Source organism: Pygocentrus nattereri, chromosome 13 (genome assembly GCF_015220715.1).
Source record: "Pygocentrus nattereri isolate fPygNat1 chromosome 13, fPygNat1.pri, whole genome shotgun sequence".
Taxonomy (NCBI): domain Eukaryota; kingdom Metazoa; phylum Chordata; class Actinopteri; order Characiformes; family Serrasalmidae; genus Pygocentrus; species Pygocentrus nattereri.
Window position 1 is genome coordinate 37655116 of NC_051223.1, and position 25022 is coordinate 37680137.

The 25022-nt window shown below is 44.2% G+C and overlaps 1 protein-coding gene across 8 annotated transcripts in view; it reads left to right on the forward strand.

Moving 5' to 3' along the window:
- The window catches only part of LOC108442026 (zinc finger protein 239-like), a 24816-nt gene extending 103 nt beyond the window's left edge, over positions 1–24713 (forward strand). The window contains exons 2-7 of one of the 8 annotated variants that reach the window (XM_037543952.1): positions 1089–1235; positions 2598–3485; positions 8174–9114; positions 15474–16017; positions 19223–19227; positions 22994–24713. In XM_037543952.1, coding sequence (XP_037399849.1) covers positions 1091–1235; positions 2598–3485; positions 8174–9114; positions 15474–16017; positions 19223–19227; positions 22994–23848 — 3378 coding nt within the window. In that variant the 5' untranslated portion in view covers positions 1089–1090 and the 3' untranslated portion in view covers positions 23849–24713. Of the gene's footprint in view, positions 1–1088; positions 1236–2597; positions 3486–5863; positions 5986–7833; positions 9987–15473; positions 16018–19222; positions 19228–20052; positions 20159–21409; positions 21445–22752 lie in introns of those variants that run through there. The other 7 variants (XM_037543945.1, XM_037543946.1, XM_037543947.1 and 4 more) reach the window with 7 other exon arrangements.
- The last annotated feature ends 309 nt before the right edge of the window (positions 24714–25022 follow it).

Consider the following 25022-nt stretch of genomic DNA (forward strand, 5'->3'; position numbering starts at 1 on the left):
GAAGATTTAAAGGGTTAAACCTGACAACAGGTTCCTCTTAAAGTCTTTTAAGAGCAGAGCGCATTCATCCTGTCAGACAGCACGAAAAGCTACGACTAATATCCTGCTGAGAAGGACCATTACAATCCATTAGGATTAAAACAATGAGAATTGGATTCATGATTTCCAACACAGACCACTAGTTTCCTGTAAAACACCTTTAGATCCCATTAGGAAACCATCACTGATCACCTGTTAAACCATTGGCATCCTTAACACTGTGATACCTACCCATTAAAAAAAAACACATTACAAAACCATCAGGAACCAACAGGTTTCTATGTTTTTCCAGCAGGGTATTACGATATACTGTGAGTTATTACTGCATAAAGCTGCGGTTGGTCATTATAGAATAATTTGAAATGTCTTTACTTGTGAGAGCTAAATGATGTAGCAGTGAGGCTTCTCCACAACACTCCTAATAAAGATGGTTCTTCGAAGGTTCTTCAGTAAAAACAATGGTTCTATGAACACTCAAGCAACCATCAACTTTGCTAATATGGTTCCTAGCTGGTGAAACTTCTTCAGATTGATGGAGAAAGTGTTGTGTGTGGTTCTATGCAGCACCAAAAAGGGTTCTGCTATTCTCACGATGTCATGTCAAGCTTGTAACAGTAGAAGAACCCTTTTTGGTGGTGTACAGAACCCTTTTCACGAAGGTTCTGCATAGAACCGTGTATAATACATTCTCCATCAATCTGAAGAAAGAACAGTTTGCCGGTTTAAATGCTGATGTGTGTGTACTTGACAATCAATTTGAAGAACTGATTTCACCATGCAAAGAACCATTTAAGCAGAAAATAGTTCATGGCTCTACAGAGAACCACTGTCTTTACTAAAGAACCCTTGTAGAACCATGTCTTTAAGAGTGAAATACAGGTTCTTGCCTTACAGACAGCTCAGCATTTCCCCAATTTTCATCCTTCCTTCAAGCTTTTTTGCTTTAGTTTTGTTTTTTAATGTAAAACTAACAGATTATCATCTGCATTTGATAAAGCCCTCAATAGTTTGTCATACTAGCCATTTAATGTATTTTGTTTCTCCTCCAGAAATGAATAAAGTTCTCTTCCAAGACTTCTGCTCCTGTACGGCTGAAAATCACCACTGCAAATCTCACCAGGAGGAATATGTGTGCTGGAGGTTAGGGAATCAGCCTTGTGACCAGAAGGTTGCCGGTTCGATCCCCAGAGCCAACAGTACGTGACGGAGGTGTCCTTGAGCAGGACACTCCCTTAGATTCGATTAGAAAACCATTGACCGTGTTTAGAATCAGTCACAGGTCACCGATTAAACCATTAGGTTCTTATACATTGTGATTGGGGCAGTCGTGGGCTGGAGGTTAGGGAACTGGCCCTGTGACCGGAAGGTTGCCGGACAGTTCATGACTGAGGTGTCCTTGAGCAAGACACCTAACCCCCAATTGCTCCCCTGGCACCGTCGATTGGGCTGCCCACCGCTCCGGGCAAGTGTGCTCACTGCCCCTTACTGTGTGTCTATTCACTAGTGTGTATGTGGTGTTTCACTTCATGGATGGGTTAAATGCGGAGGTGGAATTTCCCCGTTTGTGGGATTAAAAAAGTATCACTTAACTTATAACAGTCCATCAACAAAAGCCAAGACACATTACTGAGCTGCCACTCAGACAGCAGGCGGCTGTGAGCCTCTTCTGGCAAAGATATGGCACTGATGCCCTGTGGTCAGCACTGGCAAACCGCATGTGAGCCAAAAGTGGCCCACGTTAAGAAAGCTCATTTGTCCCACGTGTGCCAAAACAGATTTGGGTCCGTTTAAATTCAGATCTGAGCCACATGTGACACTGTACACTGTACAGAATCCAACCTAAAATGTCCTGTGTGACAGTTTCATAGTTATTTAAATAAGGAATATTAAAATGTTAAGTTTAGTGAGTCGACCTCAATCTGCCTCAGTACTAGGAACACGACTACATATGCCCATTTACTTTAAAGTTATGTGTGGCTGCTTACAATTTTGTGGAACCGTGCGGCAGTGGAAGTCCCCAACAAGGAAGCAATGGTGTGGTTCTGAGTGGTGGGTCAGTTCTGGCAGTGCTAGTTTGAAGGTAGTTGAGATGCAGGCCTCTAATGACAGTAAACAGGTTGGGTTCAACCGCACCTGGCCCCCTCCTGTGCCATCATTCCATGCAGTATGTGGGCTGCAAGTAAATGCCAGATGTGCTGCAGGTATGGTCCGTATTATATACGCTCTCTGGGCAGGAACGAACAGAAAAAACTTCAGTCAGCAAAATCGGTTCTTACTTTACTGCTTGGCAGAATGTCAAATGAGGCCAGAAACAATTTTGCCAGTGCCGGCCACAGCTGGGTTTGGCTACGCTGCTGAAAAAAGACTGTTAGAACTATTAGGATTCAAACCTGCCTGATGACGTTTTTTGCTTTCTAATGGGAACTGGCTTAATTAGAGACCACTAGTTTCCAGTAGGACACTTTACACTGTGATATCAACCCATCAGGAAAACACAGAACACTAAGTGGCTATTGGACTCAGCAGAAGCTTTTAATGGTTTCTCGGATTTCTTTCAGCAGGGATGGCATCCATAAGAAGCTCCAGTGCAGGTCGTTTCTCCACCAGCACGTCTTGCGGCCTCACTCAGGAGAACCCAAAAAAGGAGAGAACTCATCACTGCTCCGAGTGCGGCAAGAGCTTTTATCACCAGTGTGATCTCCAGAGACATCAGCGCGTTCACACCGGAGAGAAGCCGTATGAGTGCCTGGAGTGCGGGAGCCGCTTCACTCAGCAAGGTTCTCTCCAGGCGCACCAGCGCATCCACACGGGAGAGAAACCGTATCGCTGCTCGGCGTGCGGCAAGAGCTTTACCAAGCAGAACGCTCTCCAAAGACACCAGCGCATCCACACCGGAGAGAAACCGTATCAGTGCTCGGACTGTGGGAAGAGTTTCACTCTGAAGGATCACCTCCAAAGGCACCAGCGCGTTCACACCGGAGAGAAACCGTATCAGTGCTCGGAGTGTGGCAGGAGCTTTTCTCAAAAGAGCACCCTCCACTCGCACTGGCGCATTCACACAGGAGAGAAACCGTTCTGCTGCTCGGAGTGCGGGAGGAGGTTTAGAGACAGAGGTGACTTCCACAAACACCTGAGCATCCACACAGGACAGAAACCGTATCACTGCTCAGAGTGTGGGCGGAGCTTCAGGCATTCGCACACTTTGAAGGAGCATAAGTGCACAACGGGGGAGAAACGGTATCAGTGTTCAGAGTGCGGGAAGAGATTTAATCAACAGAGAAGTCTCCAGCTACATCTCCGCGTTCACGCCGGAGAAAAGCCATATGTGTGTTCAGAGTGTGGCAAGAAATTTATTGACCGAACTGGTTTAAAAGTGCACCAGCGCATTCACACTGGAGAGAAACCGTATTACTGCTCGGAGTGCGGCAAGAGCTTCCGGCATTTCAGTACCCTGAAGAGACACTGTGTGAAGTGCACTATGGTGGAGGTGGAAACTGTCATAGTGTGAGTTTCTGGTATTCCTTACAATAAAAAACGATGGAACCTGTAGTTTTGTGATTTTGAATGGTTCTGGTTTGATCTGTATGATAAGATGATCCTGTATGTTAACATGATTATTCTTTTAGGTCAGTGGTGACCAAACCTTCTCCTGAAGATTTTCTTTCATGCAGAATTTAGTTCTTACCTGCTGCCCAACCATACCCAACACTGAGTGTATTTACATGCACTTAATAATCCGATTATGCCAGTAACTGGTTCAGTGTGTTTATATACACTTCATAATCTGATAACTGCTGAAAATCAGATTGTGTCAGTAACTGGTTCAGTGTGTTTACACTTAATAATCTGATAACTGCTGAAAATCTGATTGTGTTAGAAACTGGTTCAGTTTGTTTATACTTAATAATTTGATGAGTGCATAAAATCAGATTGTGTCAGTAACTGGTTCAGTGTGTTTACACTTAATAATCTGATAACTGCTGAAAATCTGATTGTGTTAGAAACTGGTTCAGTTTGTTTATACTTAATAATTTGATGAGTGCATAAAATCAGATTATGCCAGTAACTGGTTCAGTGTGTTTACACTTAACAATCTGATAACTGTAGAAAATCAGATTGTGTCAGTAACTGGTTCAGTGTGTTTAAGTCTAATAAGTTGATAACTGTCACCTGTTATAATGGGGAAACTTCGTGTCTATGTGAGTCAGGCAGTAATCAGATTTCTGCTTTACAACCAGCCACTAAACTCACAGAAAAAGATGTGACGTAAACGTAACTCAAACTCAAACTATGGTGGCTTTTTTAAACACACTGAGTCACTTTAGCTGAACATTATGAATATTTAAATCCTTCCGTTGGTCGAGTGTGTATTCGGTTTCAGCGTCGCTCCAAAAGCACCGTGTTGGTCTTCTGGGTGTTAAACGCTGTTCGCTGTTTCCGGGGCGGCGCTCTGTTTTCACACATGCGCAGACTGAGAGAAGTGAGTGTTTACATGCACTGAAAAAAAACCCATTACTGAGCTCAAATCCAGCCTCTTTATCAGATTTATAGACCTTAATCTGATCTAAGAAATCAGAATGTGCTGTTTACACGACCACTTCCATCCATCCATCCATTTTCCAAGCTGCTTCTCCGTCAGGGTCCCGGGGGGCCTATCCCAGCAGTCATCAGGCAGAAGGCAGTATACGCCCTGGACAGGTTGCCAGTCCAGGGCAGGCGCACACACACACACACACACAGCCTGACTGCATTGGACTGTGGGAGGAAACCGGAGAACCCGGAGGAAACCCACACAGACACGGGGAGAACATGCAGACTCCACACAGAGAGGACCCCGGTCACCCGGCCCTGGAATCAAACCCAGGCCCTCCTCACTGTCACTACACGACCACTTAATAATCAGATAACTGCAGAAATCTGATAATGATCGGATTATTAAGCGGTCGTGTAAACAGCACATTCTGATTTCTTAGATCAGATTAAGGTCTATAAATCTGATTAAGGGGCTGGATTTGAGCTCAGTTAATGGGTTTTTTTTCAGTGCATGTAAACCCTCACTCTGATTTCTTTACATGGTAAAATACACAGCTGTGCTCAGCTGGAATAAAACCCTTTGTATGGAAATGCTTTGTTATTACTGTAATCTTTATTATTAATAGCTGAAATATCATCACCACAGTAGGGCAACATTCGCAATAGTAATACAATAAGCAGGAAACAGTGGAAACAAATCTAAAGATTGTCAAGACAATAAATACAAGGAAATTACAACACCTAGAACAGCCTGAAGAAAAACACAGACCCCATTAAGGGCGTCTGTTGGTTCCTGATGGTTTTGTGGTGTGTTTTGGTTTTTTTAATGGGTGGATATCAGAGTGTAAAGGATTCGAATGGTTTAACAGGTGACCAACGGCTGCCCTGCTGAAAATGGACCATTAAAACTCTAATGTTTTTGCTTATTAATAGGAATTGGCATAATGGTTTCCAGTAGCAATAGACCACTAGTTTCCTGTAGAACACCTTTAGATCATCTTATTAGGAAACCATCAAATGCCTTTAGACTCAGCCACTGGTCACCTGTTAACCCATTCGGATCCTTTACACTGTGATCAAGCCAAAATGCATTATAAAACCATCAGGAAGCAACAGATGCACTTGATGGTTCCTATGGGTCCACGAGTAATGGCTTTGTTAGTAAACATGGACAAATTTGGGACTGAGGGAGGGAATACGGGTGGGATAAAAATAGCACCCAGGCCCTGTGTGGTCACGTGGCTCCAGTGTGAAGTTCTTGCAGTCCAGGCGGGGGCGCTAATGCTCCAGCTGAGGTTCTCCAACCCCAACAAAGCACCAGGAAACCCTCTCTGACCTGCAGCCCACACCTCTGCGCTTCCGCTGTGGTGGTGCTGGAGAGACGGACAGAGAGAGAACGTGGGTGGATTAAAGGTAAGAACCTCCTCAGCACGTGTTCTCGTCGTGTTCTCCACCGATCTTTAAAAGTCACGGCAAGGCGAAGGTTCCTGAGGATTAAGCTGTGTTTGAGAAGGTTCTCCGCTCGAGGCTGTTCGGGGCGCTGCACGCGTCACCACGAGCACGGACACTTAATAATGCGGATTATTAAAGTATTGATCAGCTATTAGCTGCGATAGGGCGACTCAGCAGGTCACTGCAGCGGTTGGGCGCCAGATGGAGGGCTGCTGGAAAAGGACCATTAGAACCATTATGATCAAAACCTGATGGTTTCACTTTCCAATGGGAATCGGCTTAATGGTGTCCAGTAGAGAACACTTTTAGATTCCATTAGGAAACCATCAAACATATTTAGAATTAGCCACTGGTTACTCACTTTGCTGGTTGACCAGCATAACAGCATTAAAACACAACATATAACTTACTGGTTTTGATGGTGACCAGCATACCAGTATCAAAACACAACATATACAGGTTTTACTGGTGGCCAGCATACCAGCATCAAAACGTATACTGGTTTTGATGGTGACCAGCATACCAGCATCAAAACACAACACATACGGGTTTTACTGGTGACCAGCATACCAGCATCAAAACACAACACATACGGGTTTTACTGGTGGCCAGCATACCAGCATCAAAACACAACATATACGGGTTTTACTGGTGGCCAGCATACCAGCATCAAAACACAACATATACTGGTTTTACTGGTGGCCAGCATACCAGCATCAAAACACAACATATACTGGTTTTACTGGTGGCCAGCATACCAGCATCAAAACACAACATATACTGGTTTTACTGGTGGCCAGCATACCAGCATCAAAACACAACATATACTGGTTTTGATGGTGACCAGCATACCAGCATCAAAACACAACATATACTGGTTTTGATGGTGACCAGCATATCAGCATCAAAACACAACATATACTGGTTTTGATGGTGACCAGCATATCAGCATCAAAACACAACATATACTGGTTTTGATGGTGACCAGCATATCAGCATCAAAACACAATACTGGTTTTGATGGTGACCAGCATATCAGCATCAAAACACAATACTGGTTTTGATGGTGACCAGCATACCAGTGTCAAAAGATAACACATGCTGGTTTTGCTGGTAGACCAACATTCAAAACACAACATATACTAGTTTTACTGGTTGACCAGCATACTGACAGCAAAACACAACATATTCTGGTTTTACCAGATGACCGTCATACCAGCAACTAAAATGCAATATATGCTTGTTTTACTGGTAACCAGCATACCAGCATCAAAACAGTTGGTGGTTGGCTGTGTTACCCCATCCTTCTGCGCTGTAGACTGGGGTTCAATCCCCATATGAGTAAGCACCCTACATTATACCAGTAAGAGTCCTTGGACAAGACTCCCAACACTACCTTTACCTAGATGTGTAAAATGATCAAATTGTAAGAGCGTCTGCTAAATGCCATAAACGTTAATGTAATGCTTTTCTAACCGGGTAAACTCAGCATGGGCTTGTTGATTGGCTGATCAGTTGAATCTGGTGTGCAGGAAGCAGAGTAAACACTAAAATGTGCAGGACGGGGAGTCCAGGACCACTGATCTATTGGATAATATTCTGCTTCATCTTCATATGTAGCTGCCTTGTAAACCCCCACCCCCCACCCCAATTCTGGACCATTTTCCTCCTTTCACCACAGAAGTTTTGGTGTTTATTATTATTTTATTTTATTTTATATTAATTTGTACCTACCTGCATATTTTCTGCATTAGGTATAATTAATCATACTTGCATTTATTTGTTCTTTTGCTTCTTCTCCTCCTCCAGAAATAAATTTCGCCTGCAAATCTTCTGCTCTGCTTTTCTGCAGCGTAGAACTCCCTCCACCCAGAGGAATGTGTCCGATGGCTAAAGTCAGGAGATATTAAGTGTGAGAATATGGAGTCCATGAGATGCTCCTTTGTTCCACAAACGTCTTCGGGTAGTTTCTCTATCATCGCACCTCGCGGCTTCATGCAAGAGAGCACAGGGAAGGAGAGAACTCATCACTGCTCCGAGTGCGGCAAGAGCTTTTATCACCAGTGTGATCTCCAGAGACATCAGCGCGTTCACACCGGAGAGAAGCCGTATGAGTGCCTGGAGTGCGGGAGCCGCTTCACTCAGCAAGGTTCTCTCCAGGCGCACCAGCGCATCCACACGGGAGAGAAACCGTATCGCTGCTCGGCGTGCGGCAAGAGCTTTACCAAGCAGAACGCTCTCCAAAGACACCAGCGCATCCACACGGGAGAGAAACCGTATCAGTGCTCGGACTGTGGGAAGAGTTTCACTCTGAAGGATCACCTCCAAAGGCACCAGCGCGTTCACACCGGAGAGAAACCGTATCAGTGCTCGGAGTGCGGCAAGAGCTTTAATCAGCCGAGCACTCTTCAGTCACACCGGCGCATTCACACGGGAGAGAAACCGTTCTGCTGCCCGGAGTGCGGGAGGAGGTTTAGAGACAGAGGTGACTTCCAGAGACACCTGAGCATCCACACTGGAGAGAAACGGTTCCAGTGTTCAGAGTGCGGCAAGAAATTCACCGTACAGAGGCAGCTCCAGATTCACCAGCGCATTCACACCGGTGAGAAACCGTATCACTGCTCAGACTGCGGGAAAGGGTTTACTCAGCTGGGAGGTCTCCAGCGGCACCAGCTCATCCACACAGGAGAGAAACCGTACTTCTGTTCGGAGTGTGGACGGAGCTTCCGGCATTCGAACACTTTAAATGAACATAAGTGCACTACGGGGGAGAAGCGGTATCAGTGCTCGGAGTGCGGGAAAGGTTTCACACAGATGGGAGGTCTCCAGCGACATCAGCTTATTCACACCGGAGAAAAACCGTATCACTGTTCGGAGTGCGGGAAGAGTTTTAATCAACTGGGCAGTCTCCAGCTGCACCTGCGCCTCCACACCGGAGAAAAGCCATACGAGTGCACACAGTGTGGGAAGAAGTTTAGTGACCGAGGTGGTTTACAAGTGCACCAGCGCATTCACACTGGAGAGAAACCGTATTACTGCTCGGAGTGCGGCAAGAGCTTCCGGCATTTCAGTACCCTGAAGAGACACTGTGTGAAGTGCACTATGGTGGAGGTGGAGACTGTTGTAGTTTGAGTCTCTGATGTTGGTTAATGATTTAAGTTGAGGACATATAACGACATCTCTAGGTTTGGGATTTAAGTAGCAGGTGGGCGATGGCACAACAAAAAGTCCTGTTATGATTTGTATGCCATTGTGATTGTGTGACTGATGTGCCTTAACAGCCGCAGGTGTTCTCATTTCTTTAGATGGGCGCGGTGTAGAGAAGGCAGCAGGGCTCCAGACACAAAGATAACTTACATTTTCTAATAGGAAAAAAACCCAAACCGGTACTACAGTCTTTTTTTTTGTTTGTTTTTATTACATTTTATTTTCTTCCAATTTAGTCGTTTCCAATTCCACCTGCTATTTAGGACTCCCCCAATCACACGATACTACCAATGCTAGGAGGGCGAAGGCAGCAGAGGCTTCCTCCGAGACCTGTGAAACCAGCCGCCGCTTCTTTTCGAGCTGCCGCTCACGCGACGTCACGGGACAGCCGAACGCTCTCGAAGGAAAGCGCCGACGGCCAGATCTGTTACGTCAGCTAACAGTCGCCTAACAGGGGTCCATCCTACCCACCCAGAGAGAGTGAGGCCAATTGCGCTCTCTTGGACTCCCGGCTATGGACGGCTGTAGCATCACCAGAGATCAAACTCCCGATCTCCTGATGATGGGGCCAACCCACCCACCAGTTATGTACTACCAGTCTGTACCACCATCAGACATTATAAGTTTAAGTGAGACTTTTTAAATCCCACCTCCACATTTAACCCATCCGTGAAGTGAAACACCAGATACACGCTAGTGAATAGACACACACACACACACACTAGGGGGCAGTGAGCACACTTGCCCGGAGCGGTGGGCAGCCCTATCCACGGCGCCCAGGGAGCAGTTGGGGGTTAGGTGTCTTTCTCAAGGACGCCTCAGTCATGTGCTGTCGGCCCTGGGGATCGAACCGGCGACCTTCCAGTCACAGGGCCAGTTCCCTAACCTCCAGCCCACGACTGCTCCCATAGACATATTAATAATCTGGGCTTCTCTTATTGTCCTCTAACTGAGACTGTAGTGCCTCCTGTGATCTTGGCATTGGCCGAGTCACTGTCAGCCAGTTTTGTCATTAATAACCTTGGTGAGTGGCGCTCTCATGCTGTCTTATAGACTGTGAATTTTCATTTTTTAGCTCTTTTGAATTCTTTCTCTGCTGCTTTTTCTCAGGCATGACACCTGTGTAGGCTACCCGGACTCTAAACTTGTTTGTGCTAGTTTCATTCATAGGATTCATTCTCTCACGGGAGAAAACCCAGTACTTCTGTAAAGCATTCTGGACATGAACATCTGCTAAATGTAATTTAATTTATGCAATAATGTAATCATGAGCATTTTTATGCCTTCAAGTCTCTTTGTGTGGAAATTATTAGTTCCTGTTAAATGTTTTCAAAAATTCTGCATAATTAAGTAGTTAAGATGTAAACAGAGTCGCTCAGAGTGGTTTAGTGTGAAACGCTCTGTTATAGAGAGAGTAGCTGAGTCAGAGCTGTTCACAGTGGTGGTGATGGGAACCAGGCGTCCACCTCTAAAAGCTCCTCACAGAAAGTTCCTACATTAAATACTGAGACATATTTTATTCTGTTTATTTTAATCCATTCATGGTGGAGGGAGACATGCAGGGCGCTGTGCGGCAAAATAGTCCCCAAAGAAAACTCATTTTTCCAGATTTTCCACTATTTCCCATAATCAACATTCAATATAAACTCAGACGACTCCTGTAGGTTCTCTGGTGGTTCTGGATGGTAATAAAATGTCTATATCTGTGTTGTGGTCATGGCGACGTCTGGTTCCTATCACCACCACTGTAAAGACACCTGAACCATTTCCATTCGTTTAGTTCATTTAAAGAGTATATCCAGGGGTACAACAGTGTGCAAAACTGTCTTGTTGCTCAGTAGATTTACATACAGTACACTCATATTTATTGAGCTGTTCATTGCGGCCGTCTATGTCAGATTGGCCTCGTAATTATGACCCTTGGTGCCCATTTAAAAAAACATATTACAGCCAGATTAATGCACCTGTGTTGAACTCACTGCCAGCACGGTTAAACCTAATATATTAACCAATAAAAAAATATTTTATCTACACTTCTAAAACATTTTTTCCAACACGAAGTGTCTCCATTTAAACGTAAACTCTCCTGCCTCTAACATTTGTGATGCATAAGCATTAAAGCTTCAAACTGACGTTCAGGTAAGTTGGACTTCTAAAGTAAATATTAGATATTAAATTCTCTTTGACTTTAATTGGCCTGATAGCCAATTAATAGGTATGATAGTCGTGTATATAGTACAGTAGCTTGTATAGTAGAATAGGACATATACTACAGTAGTCTGCATAGTACAGTAGCGTGTCTGGGTCATGTCTAGGGTCTGTATAGTACAAGAGCATGTATGGGATAGTAGTCTGTATAGTGCAGCAGTATGTACTGTACAGTAATATGTGTAGTACAGTAGGATGTATGATACAGTAACATGTACAGTACAGTAATATGTACAGTACAGTAATATGTACAGTGCAATATGTGTAGTACAGTAGGATATGATACAGTAATATACAGTACAATAGTATGTAGTACAGTAGGATGTATAACACAGTAACATGTACAGCACAGTAGTATGTACAGTACAGTAATATGTGTAGTATAGTAGGATGTATGATACAGTAACATGTACAGTACAGTAATATGTGCAGTACAGTAGGATATATGGTACAGTAGTATGTACAGTAATATGTGCAGTACAGTAGGATGTATGGTACAGTAGCATGTACAGTACAGTAATATGTGCAGTACAGTTGGATGTATGATACAGTAGCATGTACAGTACAGTAGTATGTACAGTACAGTAATATGTGCAGTACAGTAGGATGTATGGTACAGTAGCATGTACAGTACAGTAGTATGTACAGTACAGTAATATGTGCAGTGCAGTAGGATGTATGGTACAGTAGCATGTACAGTACAGTAATATGCATGGTACAGTGTTGTGAGGTTTTGGACGCAGCTGTTGAGACCACTCTGCTGTAAAAAAAAAAAAAAAAGAAAAAGCCTTTCGTGCTGGTCTATGCTGACCTTTAACTGGTTATGTCAGCACGGACCTCCTGGTTGACCTTCATACCAGCAGCAAAACACAACATATGCTGATTTCACTGGTGCTGTGCTGGTTTTCCTAGCAGGGTCCAAATCCAGCGCCAGTTCTGCTGCATTAATGTGACCGATTTCTCAGTTGGCCAGGAGCGTACCGCAGGAGGCGGGGTTTGTCAGATTGTAAAGTTTGCCCCAAGCACGTGGTTTGACTGCGAGGCCCCAGCGGTCCAGGCGGGGGCGCTAGTGGTACTAAGATTGTCCAAGCCCAATAAAGCGAAGAAGCAGAGTCTGATCTCTCCACGCCAGAGCCGGTCTATGGGGAGCCTGGCCACTTCCTATTTCCACTGTTATATCAACAACAGGCCTGCTGAACAGCAGAGGGCGCCCGCGAGTGAGTCCTCGATGAATGGGACTGAACGGAGCTTAACGGCTAAAAACGAGTTAAAATAGTTTCTAATCACTCGCTCACAACCTTTCTTTAATTTCAGAAAGGAGACGGATGGATTTCACTAAAAAAGCAAAGAAATCTTATCTATATATTTATTTTTTTCTACAGCCAACGGGTTTCAGGCAGCAGGAGGCGGGGCTTTACTGCTGAGCCTGATGATTGATGGGCGAGCGGAGCAGCTCATTGGCTGTTCGCGCTCGCTGACGTCATACACGCCGTTTAAAATTCCTATAGCTCGAGTTTAAAAGCTCTTAAAAATATAATAGCGGTGTTAAAATGCCTTCTACTGCTCTGTGTTCGGGATACGACCGGATTCTTGTACATTAAAAATGTTTCAGCGTTTATAAACGATGATTTTGCTCAAACGCTCCATATCAACCCATTCATTTCGGACTCGCTCGGGAGCGCCCCCTAGCGTCTGAGAAACCCGGAAAACACTGCAGAGTAATGGTAAGTTCTCTGCCCACGCCTTCAGCAGAGCTGATGGAGGAAGAGGAGCAGCTGAGCAGGTCGAGGTGGGGAACACCGGGTCTGTTTGAATTCCGAGGTTTTATCGAGGCACTGTTAGTTTTTTATTAATGAAAGTGTCAAAAGATGAAAAAGTACAAGTGAACACGAACATGTAGCAGCTGCAGAGGCTGAATATGTGATCTGAGGTCTTGTGGTTTTGGTGGATAGAGATGTTTTCCTGGTTGGGTTTGCAAACGTGGAGCATTTTGTTGATGCTTTATTTAGATTTTAGTCATATTTGACCAAAAGCCTGGTCAGTTGGTTCATATTTACTGTGGTGCTCATAAGTCATATTGAGGAAAGCCACTTGCCTTTGAACAGGTGGTGCTAAGGTGGGTTTCTTTCGTACTTTATTGTTGTTTCACTGAAGCATGAAATCCCTTCCTTTGCATGTCTTCCTCTACAGCTTGTGCGCACAAAACATCTCATAACCCAATCTGAAATCAGTTCCTTAAAGGAGGCCATGCAGGTGTGAAGCTGATGATACACAGATCTATATCAGCTTCAGCCCATCTGCTCCCTTTCTAACTGCCCGTATCTGTCATATTAAGAGTTGGATGAGCTCTAATTTCCTTCAGCTTAACTCCAAGAAGACTGATGTCCCAATAATTGCCCCCAAAATATTTACCACCACCCACTTTGATAAAGCTTTGGCATCCAGAAACTGTTGTCATCAGGTCTTGGTGTCGTGTTTGATTCCTCACTTTCGATTGATCATCATACTTATTAACACTGCCTTCCGTCACCTCCGTAACATTTCCAGACTCCATCCCATGCTCAGTAGCAGTGATGCAGATATGCCGGTTCCTGTGCATATTAGTTCTCGTCTATATTACTGTAACGCCCTTCTCTTTGGTCCCTGCCCAGCCAAACTCCTCCATAAAATTCACTATGTTCAAAAGTCCTCACTCTCACAAAATGTTCATTACACCTGTTCTCTATAAACCGTACTGGCTTTCTGTCTCTTTTTGTACACAATACAATACAGTACTACTCCTCAACCTTCAAAGCCTTACGTGGACTCACTCTGCTGAACTTCTCCATCGTTATGCCTCAGCCTGTTTCTCAGGTCTTCTGGTACTGGTTTGCTTGAAGTGCCCCAGTTCAGACTGTCCTCAGTCGGTGGTAGAGCATTCAGTGTAACAGCTCCAATACTTGGAACTTACTTCCTTCTCAGAGTCTCCATGATCGATCTCAACTCAAAACATACCTGTTTTCTCAGTGATTTCCTTTACTCTAAACTTCAAATTTAAAACTTGTTATTGTTGATACAACATCATTTACGATGGTTGGAAATTTGCTGGAGAACAGCACTCAAGAGCCTTTGGTTGTGGTGGGTAGATTAATAGGTGGTAGGAGTTGAAATGCTGTTTGTGTAGGATGGGTGACCTTCAGGGGGATTAGTGGAGGGGCGGTAGGAGTGGGGGGTAATAGCCATTCAGGAGTCTGATGGAAACTATCCTAGAAACTGCTTGAACTCTCATTGTTTAGAGACCGTGATGGGGTGGGTAGAGTAGACTTAGCAGTTGTTTGACCTGCTGCTTAACTGTGGCAGAACTTTTTAGTACATTCAGCCTCTCCTAGAATAGGAACTGGAGTAGGCTCTGTTCTCGCTTGACATGGTCTTGCGACAAACTTTTGGCCATGCTGAATTTAATGAACGTCATGTCAACTTTTATTTAAACTGTTTATTTGATTTATAAGTAACTGAGTGTCGTCTACATCGTCTACAAGCCCAACAATTCTGTTTTACTTTTGTTGCATTTCTCATAACTGTTTGAATACTACATTATTCTTATTTTTCTGTTCCAGAAATGAATGACATTCAAGTCTTTTCCCGCTCCTGGTGTCCACTTTCCTGCCCAAACACCTTAGGAGATGCCTACAAGAAGAATACGTCACACAGGAGAGATCAAATGTGACAGTATGGCATCCGAAAGGAGCTCCAGCGCTCGACAGACGTCCTCCAGTACTCTGCAAACTAACACAGCTGAAAAACCAAAAATGGAAAGGAAGAAAGCTCACCACTGCCCAGAGTGCGGGAAGAGTTTTCCTCATCAGAGTCGTCTCCGAAGACACCAGCGCGTTCACACCGGAGAGAAACCGTACGCCTGCTTGGAGTGCGGGAGGAGATTTACAGCACAGCACAGTCTCCAGCGACACCAGCTCATTCACAATGGACAGAAACCGTATTACTGCTCAGAGTGCGGGAAGAGTTTTAGAGACCGTGGAACCCTCAAAGCACATCAGCGCATTCACACCGGAGAGAAACCGTATCAGTGCTCGGACTGCGGGAACAGCTTTAATCAACGGAATAGTCTTAAACTTCACCAGCGCGTTCACACCGGAGAGAAGCCGTATCGCTGCTCGGAGTGCGGGAAGAGTTTTAGAGATGGAACTGATTTCAAATCGCACCGGTGCATTCACACAGGAGAGAGACCGCATCAGTGCTCGGATTGCGGGAGGAGCTTTAGTGACCGAGGAAACCTCAGAACACACATGCGCATTCACACTGGAGAGAAACCGTATTGCTGCTCAGTGTGTGGGAAGACTTTCCACCAGCTGAGTAATCTCCGCTTACACCAGAGCATTCACACAGGAAAGAAACCGTATTACTGCATGGAGTGCGGCAAGAGTTTTAACCAACAGAGTAACTTCCAAGTGCACCAGCGCACTCACACGGGAGAGAGACCGTATTACTGCTCAGAGTGCGGGAAGACCTTTAATCAGCAGAGTGGTCTCCAGCGACACCGGCGTATTCACACCGGAGAGAAACCGTATTACTGTGCAGACTGTGGGAGGAGCTTCAGGCATGCACACACTCTAAAAACACATAAGTGCTCTTCTGTTTTCAGCTGGAGGTTGGGGGGTGTTGTAGATGTTGATCCGTCGTAATACTGGAATCTGGACGATCATGCAGGTAGTTGAGCACTCAACACTCTTTGACAGCACTGGGCCTCATTCTCCAGTATCTTCTTGTGTGTTCTTGAGAAAGGTGCTAAGAAAAAATCTGTCAGATTCATGTTTTGATCTTAAAGCACAGAACTGGTCTCACCTTTTGTGCTCTTGAGTGTATGTGTAGATCCTGTTCTTACCTAAGAACATAACCCAACTAAGAAAACATTGGTGAATGTCAGAATCTTCCTCAAAACTGCCAAAGTAGGTTTTAGGAAGAAATTTCTTCTTAAGAACGGCTGGTGAGTCTTTCTGAGCAAGACGTTGTCACAGAAGTGCAAAACCTTTCTGGAGTTTACTGCATTGCATTAAATGATTCATTCCAGAGTTTTCTTTGTAGCATTTGTTACCAAGCAACAGAAATATCGTTATGTTTGCTGATACATTCAACTCAGTAGCATGTAGGTATGTCCAGACATCACATTGAAACAATGGTTTGTGTTGGGTTATTTAATATCTCAGTCAGGTTTCTCCATCTGGGCAGGAGGTTCTTGTCCCAACTGATGATGGACGTCTAGCTTGGAAGACTAGCCAGGAGGCATAAGTTACAAAAATGAGTTCCAAACCAAGTTATATAGTGTTAATTGCTCTTCTGAAATGAAAGAGTTAAGGTCAAGGTTAGTGATGAGGTCCAACATCCAACAATATTAGCCAGCTCACATGCACAAAACGTATGATTAAGTTATCCAGATTGAGAGAAGCCATCAGCAAACAAGTAGTCTTTGAGTGCATCATTAAAAGGGAGGAAACTGGCATGAACTCGCACCAGCAAGAGGCACATATACACATACACTACTCACAAAAAGTTCGGGATATTTCGCTTTCGGGTGAAATTTATGGAAAACGTAAAAAGTTCACGCTGCAGTGATGTTATATCATGAAAGTAGGGCATTTAAGTAGAAGCATGCGATGGTGATTTCCTCATCTCAACATCTCAGTAACTCGTCATGCGCCCCTGAGCATCAATTACAGCTTGACAACGACGTCTCATGCTGTTCACAATTCGACTCGTTGTCTGCTGAGGCACGGCATCCCACTCTTCTTGAAGGGCGGCCCTCAGTGTCATTGAGGTTCTGGGGTACAGAGTTACGAGCCTCTACACGGCGACTCAGCTGACCCCAAAGGTTTTCTATGGGATTGAGGTCTGGAGAAAGTGCAGGCCACTCCATTTGAGGTACCCCAGTCTCCAGCAGCCGTTCCCTAATGATGCCACCTGGATTAGCTGGAGCTATCCATGGTCCATGAAGATGAAATGAGGCCTGTGTTGTTCATGCAGAGGCACGATGACTGGATTAATGATGTTATTCAGTAGTTTGGGCCACTGGGTCACTGTACCGTTCGCAAAGTGTAGGGCAGTTCTGTATTGACTGGACACACCTGCCCAAACTGTAACACCACCGCCGCTACTAGCTTTATACTCACATAATACAGCGATTCCCATAGTGCTGCTAATGGGCATTAGTGCTAGAGTAGCAGTCAAAATCAGAGAATGTTAGTTTAATATGAAGGTTTATTTATTAACAGTGATGTCTAATAACACAAACAGCTGATTTATTTTCATGATTATATGACCGGTTTATTTGTTCGGTTGTGTACGTTCGATGCTGCTATTGCCACGTGTGCAGATTTGGTATCAGCACTATTGGATGAATTAATATGAGTCAAGATACCTCCTCATTTCAGAGTCTGTACAATCATGAGCGTGACTGCTGTCTTCAAGCAACAGGGATACTTTTATGCAGATAAACAAGGTAAAACGTACTTTGGGTAACATCATATCACCATAATTTTTTTTGATGAATGTTAAGCAGATATTTCTCCAAATTCGTAGACTGTTTTTGTATAGGAGTAACTTTTTTGATCATGAGTAAATTTGACAGTCACAAATGGTTTGCTTGCAGTCTGAAGCCCCTTAGAAGCTCAGGCTTATTCCCTACTTAGTCTTATTATTCAGTAACTACAGTGACTGCAATGCAAACGAGTTATTCTTAGATTATAGAAGTGTGGAATAACACTTTGGTTATAACGCTGGTGGATCCTGGACATTCAAGAGGTTAAATAGAAGAAGAGTTCTCAGCTTTCTTGTGTGTTTTGTAGGCTCTAAAGGCTGCAAAAGTTCTACTTTTAGAGGTGGACAGGTTCCACCAGAGGACAGAGTCAGGGTGAGTGAGGTCTGTGCTGTAGAGTGGTGGTTGGTTAGTGTAGTGGTTAACACCTTTGCCTTCTACGCTGTAGACTGGAGTTCAATCCCCCACCAGGGCAAGCACCCTACACTATACCAATAAGTCCTTGGGCAAGACTCCTAACACCATCTTGGTCTACCTGTGTAAAAAATGATCAACCTGTAATTTGCTCTGGATAAGAGCGTCTGCCAAATGCCGTAAATGTAGAGTGAACTTCTGTACCCACACCACTGTACATCCACCACCAGGCTGTGGACGTCTGTCAGGCGTTAATCTGCTGCTTTGGCTCTGAATGTCTGAAGACGGTGGCGATCCTGAGGTTAGTGCTGAACGGCTTTGGAAACATCTAAGTGCGATTTTTCTGACCGATTTTGTGGTTATGATTAGAATTGCGATTGTTTTCTATGTATATTGAGCTATGGGCCTTTTTTGGGCCTGTAAGACCAGCGTGTACTTTTTCTGGCTTGAGGCTTGAAGGCTTAACACAATATCTAAGTTAGATAACACAACAGCCTGCTAGTTAATTGTGGTTGTAATGTCACAGCACATGGATGTTTGGTTGCTTCTGATTAGGCAAGTTAATCGAGAAGCTCTTCACTGGCTCCAGGTTATTGGGTTAAATTTCATTTATTTGTTGGTCTGCTGACAGACTATAAGATTCTAATAAAAATTGAAGGTATTACCATTTGAAAGTCGCAGTCTTTCAATATAGAAAGGATTTAATCATTCAGCTCTACCTGAGGCCTTCTGAGACATCTTGAGATAACTGCATCAGCAGATGGATCAGGAGAGATCATCTGTGGACTGGTGAGTGTTGGTATCCAGTGGGAAAGTGCTTGATGGAGTCTTGTTACTGGGCAGGTCAGGTGCAAGGATGGGGTCAGATCCATGCTGTACTTCAACCTCCAAACCTCAAGAGGCCCTGGCTTTACGCTGGAATACTGGAAATTCCGATTCCTTGGGACAGATAACAGGAACCTAACTTCCCAAACCTCTACCAAAGCTCTGATTAATATTGGTGCTCTCACCCTTTTATGATATTTTGAATTTTTTCTCTTTGTTCTTTTTGTGAATCGTCATTTTCCGATTTGCTGCCAGACAGGACTTAAAATAAATCTGACATGAATAATTTGATGTTATAGATTCATTTTTGCTACTAAAGTTTTATTACATTTATGCTGAATTCTACACGTTTGATATATATGCACACTGACTGGTCCACCTCCTTGTTTCTACACTGTGTCCATTTGATCAGCTCCACTTACTGTATAGCTGCACTTTGTAGTTCTACAGTGGGGGTCCTGACCACTGAGGAACAGGGTAACAGAGTATCAGAGAAACAGATGGACTACAGTCTGTAACTGTAGAACTACAGAGTGCAGCTATACAGTAAGTGGAGCTGATAAAGTGGACAGTGAGTGTAGAAACAAGGAGGTGGACAGATCTTCTCTTGTTAACCGCCGTGGAGCATCTAGAGCCACTCGAGCTCTACTGCACTGTTGATTTCACAGCTGGCCAATGGGCGAGCTGCTCCGACCTACTACCATATATGTTTGTCTATCTATGTCCGAATACGGGTGGGATTAAGTTACGCTCTAAGCTCCTACACGCTCACAGATCACGTGGTGTCCAGTGTGACGCTCCTGCAGTCCAGGTGGGGGCGCTGCTTTCTCCAACCTCAGTAAAGCAGAGAAGAAGAGCCCCTGCTCAGTCCACTCCTCCATCTGTGCTGCTGGAAGGACACAAACAGGAGCAGGTAATGACCACCTGACCTGTTTACCGGACTTTATTAATGAGGTGATTAATATGAGGTGCAGGAGCAGATGAAGTGAAGAACCGCGTACGTTTGTCTGATTAACGTCCTGCTGAAAAAAACTACAAAGGATTAAGTGTGTCTGTTGGTTTCTGATGGTCTTGTAATGTGTTTAGTCTTCTTTAATGGGTTGACATCACAGTGTAAAGGATCCTAATGGTTTAACAGATGACCAGTGGCTGATTCTACATGCATTTGATGGTTTCCTAATGGGACCTGATGGTGTTCTACAGGAATCTAGTGGCCTCTATTGGAAACCAATTCCCATTAGAAAGCAACACCATTAGGGTTCAATCCTAATGGTTCTAATGGTCTTTTTCAGCAGGGTTATGTCTTCTTTAATTGGTTGACATCACAGTGTATAGGATCCTAATGGTTTAACAGGTGACCAGTGGCTGTTTCCTAATGGGACCTGAAGGTGTTCTACTGGAATCCAGTAGCCTCTATTGGAAACTATTAAAACCAATTCCCATTAGAAAGCAACACCATTAGGGTTCAATCCTAATGGCTTAACAGGTGACTAGTGGCTTATTCTAAATGCATTTGATGGTTTCCTAATGGGACCTGAAGGTGTTCTACTGGAATCCAGTAGCCTCTATTGGAAATTATTAAAAGCAATTCCCATTAGAAAGCAACACCATTAGGGTTCAATCCTAATGGTTTAACAGGTGACTAGTGGCTTATTCTAAATGCATTTGATGGTTTCCTAAAGGGACCTAAAGGTGTTCTACAGGAATCTAGTGGCCTCTATTGGAAACCAATTCCCATTAGAAAGCAGCATCATTAGGGTTCAGTCCTAATGGTTCTAATGGTCTTTTTCAGCAGGGTTATTCTAGTTTTATTACTTGATTGGCTGGATAATTTATTGATTATTTGACACTCAGGGCCTAAAACGTTTATGAGCTTTTATTGCTTTTGTTCATTTCTGAGCTTTTGCAACCAAAAGTGCTTCATTCTCTTTTTTAATTCCCTGAAATCCTGTATTTGCAGGTATTTCTCTACTGTATTGGCATTTTGTGCACACAGATTGTGTGTGTGTGTGTGTGTGTGTGTGTGTGTATCAAATCAATTTTTTTTCTTTTTTTTTTTTAACAACTGATGTCATAAAGCAGCTTCACAGAATTCCAGTAAACACAAAGTTTTAACATGAATGTAAAACCCCCAGGTGAACAACCCAAGGGGGCAACAGTGGCAGGAGAACCTCCCTCAGTGCTGAGGAAGAAACCTTGGGAGGAACCAAGGCTCACCAGGGGGGACCCGTCCTCCTCTGGTCAGACAACCTACAAATTATTATACTACTAATATTAATAGCAGTAATATTAGTAGTAGGAATAGCCAGGAGTCTATGAGAACATCAGTGTAGGGTGGGCAGCTGGTCCAAGGCAGATGGCAGTAGCCGGGGCGTGGGCAGCTGGTCTGAATCAGGTAGCAGGAGAGCTCGACAGTCAGTCGTCCTTCAGTGTCCGGCCGGACATGTGGGTGGTCGCATACTCGGAAAAAAGGCAGGGAGAGGGAATTTTTTGTTTTATTCTGTTTGTACGTAAAACGGTAAAATGTGAACATTTCCAGAGTGTGGCTAATGACTCTGGTAGATTTGACTTATATATATATATGTACGTATGTGTGTGTGTGCTAACTTCAGGTGTTATATATTTACAGGAATTCAGGTGAAAGTCCTCCAGCGTCTCTCTTGGTAAACCAGTCTTTTAATAGAACGGCATTAATTAGTGACGCTGACGTCTATTAAAATGATCAGAAGCACAAAACACTGAAGGTAAACAGGTTCCATCAGGGAGAACCGAGTGGCTCTGAAATCACTTTTTACACACAAGCAAAGTTTCAGTTTCAGATTTATTTACAACTTAGTTCCAAGTTTAAGTTGAATAAAAACTGGCTTTAAACTCAGGATCACAGATGAGCTCCTTTACTATGTTGATCTGTAGGCGTCTGTTCATAAACATCAACCAGCCCAAACTCATTTACTATAAAATGAAATGGTGTTTGTAGAAATTCAGAAAAAAGCCGCGTCAGTCTCGACTGCATATGTGGACATATTTCTATATTGAGCTCTATTTACACAAAGTTAGGTTAGTTCATCATTTATGTTGAACAGACTCTCCCAAAGTTTTACGCTGCTGCGCTGACGTTGAACCGTGTGCTGCGCTGGGTCGGTATGACCAACAGGTCAAAACCAGCTCGAAACAAAGTGACCGCTGGGCCCTGATTGGTGCTCTGGCTTTGCGCTTCTTTCGTTTTGACATGTTACGTTTTTATACACACAGAAACCAAAAGGAACGAGTCGGATATTAGACTCTGAAATGTAGTGGAGTGAAAGGAAAAAGTCGCCCAGAACGGAGAAACTTCAGTACAGATACACCAAAAATACTAAAGTACAGAAACTCATTACATTTACTCAGTTACTCAGTTACTGTCCACCACCAACAGGAAATGAGGTAAAGCTGTATTGCCACCAATCTTGGTATGTAAGTGTGGGGCCATGGTTCTGTGTCATTTCACTGTGTTCTTACATTCGTATGATTTTAATTTCACAAAAACTTCTTTTCTTTTTGTGTTCCAGACAGAAACACCACCTAGTGTCCCACTGGTGTCCTCCTTCCTGCACAGCTTAAATTTACCTCCATAAAGAGATCATGGAATACATCACGTTAATAAACTCAGGAGAGGTTAAATGTGAGAATATGTCGTTCGAGACAAGCTCCGTCGCTCAGCAGGCGTCCTCCGGTACCCCCAAAACCAACACCCCTCACAGCCCAACACGGAACAATACAGAAAAGAAGAGAACGCACCACTGCTCGGAGTGCGGCAAGATCTTTCACCACCAGAGTTCTCTCCAAAGACACCAGCGCATTCACACCGGGGAGAAGCCGTATTGCTGCTCTGAGTGTGGGCGGGGTTTTACTCTGCAGAGTGTTCTTCAACGACACCAGCTCATCCACACCGGAGAGAAACCGCATCAGTGCTCAGACTGCGGGAAGAGCTTCAGAGACAAACGCACCTTCAGAGCACACCAGCGCGTCCACACAGGAGAGAAACCGTATGGCTGCTCAGAGTGCGGCAAGAGCTTCAGTCAGCGGAATAACCTTCAGCTGCACCAGCGCATTCACACCGGAGAGAGGCCGTATTACTGCTCGGAATGTGGGAAGAATTTTAGGGATGTTCGAGATTTCGAGTCGCACCAACGTGTTCACACAGGAGAGAAACCGTATCAGTGCTCGGAGTGCGGGAAGCGCTTTAGTGACCGAGGAAACCTGAAAGCACATGTGCGCATTCACACCGGAGAGAAACCGTATCGCTGCTCGGAATGTGGGAAGAGTTTTAGCCAGCTGAGCCACCTCCAACTCCACCACAGCGTTCACACTGGGGAGAAACCGTATCAGTGCTCGGAGTGCGGGAAGAGCTTTAATCGACAGAGTAACTTCCAAGTGCACTGGCGCACCCACACCGGAGAAAGACCGTACTCCTGCTCGGAGTGCGGGAAGAGCTTTAATCAGCAGAACGGCCTCGAACGACACCAGCTCATTCACACCGGAGAGAAACCGTATCAGTGCTCGGAGTGCGGCAGGAACTTCAGGCATGCACACACTCTAAAGACACACAAGTGCACTTCATTTCCGCTGGAGTTTGGTGGTACAATAGAAGTTGATCCATCATAAGGGTGGCCTTTTTGTCTGATGGGAATCACGCTCTAGTAGCAGGTGCCCACTCTGTCCTTCAGATATGGCTGAAGATTTGTTTGACAGGTTTGCTGGTTTATGTATCCAGAGTACAGGGCATTTAAAAAGCGCTGGATAAAGGCAGTAAACCGTTGCTTGGGTGGTACAGTCAAGGGTCGTCTCAGACCAGCAGAGAACTTGTAGAGAGGAGAATTCCCACTCTCATGTTTTCCAGCTCTCAAGCACTAGAGGGCGCTCCAGAGCGAGTCCAAAACAGAACAACATGAAACATTTTAACACCGCTGTTACATTTTCAAGAGCGTTTTAACTCAAATTATAGGAGTTGAAAACGCCGCCTCATGTACATTCATGACATCCGTGAGCAGGAACTGCCAAGGAGCTGCTCCACTCCACCAACCAATCAGCCCTCAGTAGCAGTAATGTTAGCGTCCTGCTGACCAAAACCCGTTTGCTGGAGAAAAAAGGAAACGAACAGGTGAATTTTCTTTGTTTTTTTTAGTGAAATACATTCTTCTACTTCCTAAAATTCCTAAAAGGAAAGTTCTGTTTAAGTCATTAGATGTTAACTTTTCGGTTTCAGTCGTTTAGCTCCTTTCACTCCCATCCATCCATCCATGTGGCTCCCTCTGCTGTTTTGCAGTCTTATTTCTGATATAATGGGGAAAGGACGCGAACGCACATGTGCAGAACGTACCTAAACGTTCCGATTGGGAATTCAGATTTAGATTCAGAATACTTTATTGATCCCAGAGGGAAACTGCAGTTATTACAGTTGCAACCATTTATGTAAAAGAATAAACACTTTAATAATTTAAAACAAAAGAGGGAAATTTGCAATATGTACACTAGATTTAAGTTCTTACGAATACAGTAAAGTGGCGGTGACTGTGATAATAAATGAGACATACTGTTTAAAACAGTTCAAAATATTGCACCTCTGAGTTATTGCACACACAATTAAAAAAATTAATTACATTATTATTATTACCACACATAAGAACAGTACAGGTATTGAGTGCACAGATGAACCACAGTATCAAACATTGAGGGAGGAGTTGTAGAGTTTGATGGCCACAGGTAAGACTTACTGTGGCGCTCTGTGGTCATTTCGGTAGAATGAGTCTTGCACTGAATGTGCAGTGTAATCAGATGC